The sequence below is a fragment of the Vigna unguiculata genome, chromosome 3 (assembly GCF_037176805.1).
Source record: "Vigna unguiculata cultivar grain cowpea cultivar isolate G323 ecotype 2 chromosome 3, ASM3717680v1, whole genome shotgun sequence".
In the NCBI taxonomy this organism is placed as follows: Eukaryota; Viridiplantae; Streptophyta; class Magnoliopsida; order Fabales; family Fabaceae; genus Vigna; species Vigna unguiculata.
The window spans coordinates 48,982,863-48,988,862 of record NC_140794.1 but is presented as its reverse complement, the minus strand read 5'-3'; the positions used below and the strand labels follow the sequence as shown (position 1 = coordinate 48,988,862).

Below are 6,000 nucleotides of genomic sequence, written 5' to 3'. Positions count from 1 at the left end.
AGAAAAAGAATCAAATTGGCCATAATTTACAAATAAAACCTTTTTAAATATTAAAAAAAAAAAATAAAGATCAAAGTAAATAAACCTTACGAAAATTAGAATAAATGAATATTTAAGTCATATAAATAATATATTTATATAAATATTTAAAAAATATTTGTCTTGTTATTACCTTCTACTTCAAACTCAAGACAAAATGAAAAGATAAAATATGAAATTAGTTTTGGCAAGATAACACACTGGTCAATCCTTTATTCGTTTGACATATATAACTAAACGTAGATATCTTATATAAAAGAGGTTGATTTATTAGTTATTGTTATTCATATATTCATTTTAAATTATTTCTTTAAATTTCCATAATATGAATTTATATTATTGCTATTTTTCTAAATATTTTTTATTCCTTTCAAATATTAATGAACAACAATATATAGGAACATAAATATTTTATCACTTGGAATTAAATATTGAAATTCTTCGATTTTCTGATGCTATATAATGTTAATTTGATGTATGATGATGGACTATCTTATGGTGAAAAATCCATTGTTTGGAAATTGATAACTTGTGTGTGTGAACAATTGGTTCTTTCATATTTCCATACTTTTATTACAAAAATTAATACCAGATATATATGATATTGACTTATTAATATATTCACGATTGATTTTTTTTATGTATATGTAATTATTATTATTAATATTATCTGACGTTCCATACACTCAATTGTGATTGGGGTAAAATAATTATTCTCAATTTACATAATGATCTTATATCGCTAAGAATATTTTGATGGCTGAATAAAAACTATTCTACATTAATATAGTATATATGAGCTTTTTTATTAAGGTAATTTTGTTCTCTAAGCTATTTTCGTATTAAAAATAAAAAGATAAAAAGAAATCCTAATATTTTTGTTTTCAATTTACTCTCACTTATCCAAATAAAAAACAAAATCCAAAAAGTATCCTGATTATTTTGTATTTCTAGCTTTGCTCTTTTTATCCACTTTATTTCCTGCACACGTGCCAAAGAAGCATGTGTGTGCATAGGCAAATTGTGAGAAAGAGCAGGGGCTTTTCTGTGGAGAAGAAAATAAACAAAGGGTAGATTCGTGATTCAGAAAAAGACCCAAAAATGAAGACATGTCTTTTACGTTGAGGTCCCAGCACAAGTGGTCTCAGACGCCACACAACAATTAGAAGCGTGTGTGGTGAACCAGAAGAAGCTTCTCTGAAAACTCACTCAATCAAAGCGCTCTCTTTGCCTGTGTTATGCAGTGCGATGCTCTTCTTTCATTCATTGGTCTTTTTATGCTTCACAGACCACAACTTAACTCTTCTACTACTTGTTACATCACACACACCATTAACTTTCAACCTCGATCTTCGAGTAGTTTGGTGAAGAACTCCTGCCTCTGCCACACCAATTAATTTCCCAACGTTGCCCAGCCCGGAAGCTAAAGGTATGCATAATGCATGTATATCATATCAACATCACTCCTTCATTTTTCTCTCTGTTTTCCATTCCCAACTTAATTCAAACCTTTATTTCCTGTGAGCATTTATTGAGATAGATGGCCACCCAACCGCATCTTCACGGGATTTAATTTCCGTTTCTCCAAAGTCAACTACGTATTTATACGCTTTTCCAACTTCCTCAAAAGCCTAACTCTTTATTACAGCACAAAGCTGATGATTACACCCTTCCCTCAAATCCAAGTTTCATTTCGCATCCAGAGATGTTCCACCACAACATAAACTTCGCACTGCTTCTCTCCATCTTCGTTTTCTGTTCAACGATCGCCGCAACTGCCACCAACTGCAGACCCAGTTGCGGACAACATTCCCTGCAATACCCTTTTGGCTTCTGTTCTGACAGCAAAGTCAAACTAAACTGCAGCAACGACGGTACGAAAGTCAAAATCGGCGAGTTCGAGGTTCAGAATATAACCTCTGATGGCATATTCGTGAGTCTTCCGGTGAAGTGCAACCGCAGCATGGGAATCGTAGACCCTCTTTTCGGTGTTAACTTTTCTCCTACGTTCAACAATAGCTTTCTGTTGCAGGGTTGCAAGTCCAAATTCAATAGCTGCGATATTACCCCGTCGAGTTTCGTTGGCGACCACAACCCGGTGGAGGGGTGTGACCGGAAAAACGAAAGTGAAGATTTTATTTGCTTCAAGCAGTTGCCGCGTAATAGTTCGCGGCGTGAAGATGTGCTCCAGCAGAGTGATTTGATGGGAATTGGGTGTAACTTCTTGTTTTCTGCTATTGCTTATGATAAGAGTAAAGGAAAAGAGCTTTTGCTCCAATTACAGATGCTTGAGTTGGGGTGGTGGCTTAAAGGGCCGTGTAACTGCTCCAACAATGCTTCCTGCACGGTGGTCAAGCTTGGCACAAAAGATCAAGGCTACCGGTGCCGGTGCCATGAAGGTTTCGTGGGCGATGGTTTCAAAGACGGCGATGGTTGCAGGAGTAGTGAGTCTTTTCTCATTCTTATTCGATCACACTTTACTTTGTTGATTTGCATACATACCTGTTAAAGTCTATTTTAATTACACTTTCATTCTGGTTAATACATTAATAGTAGTAGCAAGGTAAACGCTAAACCGTGTCTAAAGTGTTGTTTAAGAAAAACGTTTAAATTAAGAGAGGAGGTACATGTATTGTTTGCTTTTCTTGAAGTAGTTATTGTAATGATGATGATAATGGATGGTGATTATGATTGTCGAATGATGACCAAATGGTGTTTGACATCTGGTTGCGGCTTTATGCTTTGGGCAGCCAGGTTGGTTTAGTTTATAATACCAGTGCAGGATTGTGCATCGGGAATTTCGGGATGAGGTTTTTTAAGTGGAGAATCTCTTAAAGATCAGTGTGTGCTTTATCAAGGTTCACAATGGAAATATTTGATATGTTAGGGGCATGGGTGGTATGTAGACTTAAGCATAAAGTTCAATATTTTGATTATTGTGGACCCATTTAGACCATGATGATATTGATTCTCTTTCCGGGTGTGGGTGTTGGTTTTTGAGTTAATGGGTGATTAGTGACCCAGAATTTCGCAGAGAATATGGAAGAATGGAACTGTTCAATGCTAGGCTTGATATGTTGTTGTTATGTAGGGTAATTTGCGTAGGAAATAATTCTTCAAAAGTCAACATGTTCTGATGGTACCTTTGGATTATTTATGGATCAATAGCGGGTAAAGCACATGTCTGGTAGGATGGATTTGAATTTTTTTGATTCAATATTATAAGTGGTCAGAGGGGAGAGAGTGGTGCCAAATACATTTATCAAGTGGGGAAGTAGGAAATGAACCTAAATATTGCTGGTAACTTAGTTCAGGACATCACCGACCGACGCTTGTTGCTTATTATTTTTTCGTTTGCTGACCCTGAAAATTGAGTGTGATACGAGTCATTGGAAAACTAAAATTAAGTAAACATCTACTTTGACGCAATCCATAGGGAATATTATTGAAGGCACGACAGATCCGGTTAAAATTGGTCAGTAGTAGATACGGATATGAACTCACCGACTTTGTTGTAGATATGAATAATGCCAAGATATTTAGTTGTTGGTGTCTGAAATAGAATTATGGTGTAAAAAAACCAGTTGCATCATGCCACAATTCTGGTATTAACTATTTCATTTCCTTGGAGACTTAAGCTTCTGTGTATTTAATATTGTCATTTTTCTAATCCCTTTTTCGTTTTAGCCTTTTCATCAGTTCGTCAATGCAAAGGTTCAACACTATGGCCTGGCGGATGTAGAAAAGCAATCAAAATCGTTGTCCTTGTTGGAGGTAGAACCTTACCAACTATACTATTATTGATTTTGCATAATCGATTCGGTTAAAAATCTGTAGTAGAATCTGAACAAAAATGCTGCATTGTTGTGTACAGTGGTCATAATTGCGGCTATCCTGGTGGTTGCTCTGTCTCTTCTATGTTACTTTACTAGGCGTCGTTCCTCTTGGCTGAGAAAACAAGTTACAGTAAAGCGCTTATTACGAGAAGCTGCAGGCGACTCTACTGTTCCTCTATATCCCTACAAAGAAATAGAAAGAGCCACAAGTTTTTTCGATGAAAAACATAGGCTGGGAACTGGGGCATTTGGCACAGTTTATGCAGGACACCTTCACAACGATGAGTGCGTTGCTATAAAAAAGATTAAGTATAGAGACACCAATAGTGTTGACCAAGTCATAAACGAGATCAAGCTCCTTTCTTCAGTGAGTCACCCAAACTTAGTGCGCCTCCTAGGTTGTTGCATAGAAGGGGGAGAACAGATACTTGTGTATGAGTATATGCCCAATGGAACACTATCTGAACATTTGCAAAGGGAAAGGGGTGGAATACTTCCATGGACAATAAGACTCACCATTGCTACAGAAACTGCCAATGCCATAGCATATCTACATTCTGCGATTAACCCTCCAATATATCACAGAGACATAAAATCCAGCAACATACTCTTGGACTACAATTTTCAATCAAAAGTGGCAGATTTTGGGCTTTCTAGGCTTGGCATGTCAGAAACATCACATATCTCAACCGCCCCACAAGGGACCCCGGGCTATGTTGATCCCCAATATCACCAGAACTTTCACCTTTCTGATAAAAGTGATGTCTACAGTTTTGGAGTGGTTTTGGTAGAGATAATAAGTGCCATGAAAGTGGTTGATTTTTCGCGACCAAAAAGTGAAACCAATTTGGCTGCACTTGCAGTTGAAAGGATCAGGAGGGGTTGTCTCGATGATATCATTGATCCATTCCTTGAGCCACATAGGGATGCTTGGACACTCTATTCTGTTCACAAGGTGGCTGAGCTTGCATTTAGATGCCTTGCTTTTCATAGTGACATGAGGCCTACAATGATTGAAGTGGCTGAGGAGCTTGAAGTTATCAGACGCAGTGAGTGGGAAACTTTGGAGGAAACCATATGCACAGCTTCATCGGTTGGGTCCGTGTGTTCATCGCCTCGAATAGGAAGAGAGAATTCATTGGTTGGTGCTAGTTTTGAGAGAGTTGGAGGACAAGGGAGTGAGACATTGATTGTTCCACCCAAGACTGAAATGTTTTTGCAATCAATGACGGAAGTGAAGGACAATTCTCCTGTATCTGTGCATGATGCTTGGCTCAGTGGAACTAGCTCACCTTCAACAAATTGCTAGTTAGGAAATATACTTATATTTGGGTGAAATATCCATTATTTGAATGGCAAAGGTCATTCAACGGTTTCTTTTTTCTTTTGCAATTGTAGGATATAGCCATTTTGGATTATGATTGCATAGAGATTCTTCTTTCTTTCTCGTACCAACAATGTCCAAGGCAATTTATTTATGTTCACTGATCTTAAGTACTCAATATACAGAATCACCTATTCACTATTCTTTGTTCGTAAGAAAGTGACCTATGAAGAGTTAGCGTGTAGAATTTGGTGCTGGAGTAACCAACAACTGAGCCTGTAACTATCTTGTTTGAATATGTTAAGTAGTGATGGAAGGTTGCTTTTGATATTTGCTAACGGTGCTTCAACAGAAGTTATCCAAGTCAATGAGCTATTAAGTGAGGTTACACCAAACATGGTTTTCATTGGTGTTTTATATCGTGGTTCCGATTCCTACTGCGCCCCTTTTGTAGAAAAGTTGAGTAAAGGGAAAGGCTCACAGTTAGCAATTGACGCTGACTAAAAAGGTATTTTAATCGTTACTGCGCCCACTGAAACTTGGTGCCTCATGAACCAGTTTAGTTCTTCGACAAAAAACTAGTTAAATACATACCAATTTAGTTCTTCGACAAAAAGAAAATTTACTGCAACGACTAATATAGGATTTTGTTTCCAAAGAAATAATATGTCCAACAACTCTTCCTCTAGTCTCTGATGATATCAGTAGGCCTATATTTGTGCTGTGGGTTTATTCATTCAAATTAAGGCTAATCATTTAGAACGTAATGGCATCCTTCAAGGTCATTTTTTTACTGTTTGA

At 37.0% G+C, this 6,000-nt stretch overlaps 1 protein-coding gene across 1 annotated transcript; it reads left to right on the top strand.

Moving 5' to 3' along the window:
• The first annotated feature begins 1,171 nt into the window (after positions 1–1,171).
• Positions 1,172–5,400, top strand: LOC114176932 (wall-associated receptor kinase-like 14). Its single transcript, XM_028062136.2, has 3 exons — positions 1,172–2,483; positions 3,727–3,813; positions 3,914–5,400. Exons 1-3 carry the CDS (start codon positions 1,745–1,747, stop codon positions 5,182–5,184), a joined length of 2,097 nt encoding a protein of 698 aa, XP_027917937.1. The 5' UTR covers positions 1,172–1,744; the 3' UTR covers positions 5,185–5,400.
• The last annotated feature ends 600 nt before the right edge of the window (positions 5,401–6,000 follow it).

Bases quoted from the DNA above. Each gene is read 5' to 3' on its own strand.
- LOC114176932 (XM_028062136.2), top strand. From the start codon at position 1,745: ATGTTCCACCACAACATAAACTTCGCACTGCTTCTCTCCATCTTCGTT. The intron at 2,484-3,726 runs GTGAGTCTTTTC...TTTTCGTTTTAG, and splicing joins CGGCGATGGTTGCAGGAGTA to CCTTTTCATCAGTTCGTCAA. The intron at 3,814-3,913 runs GTAGAACCTTAC...TGTTGTGTACAG, and splicing joins AATCGTTGTCCTTGTTGGAG to TGGTCATAATTGCGGCTATC.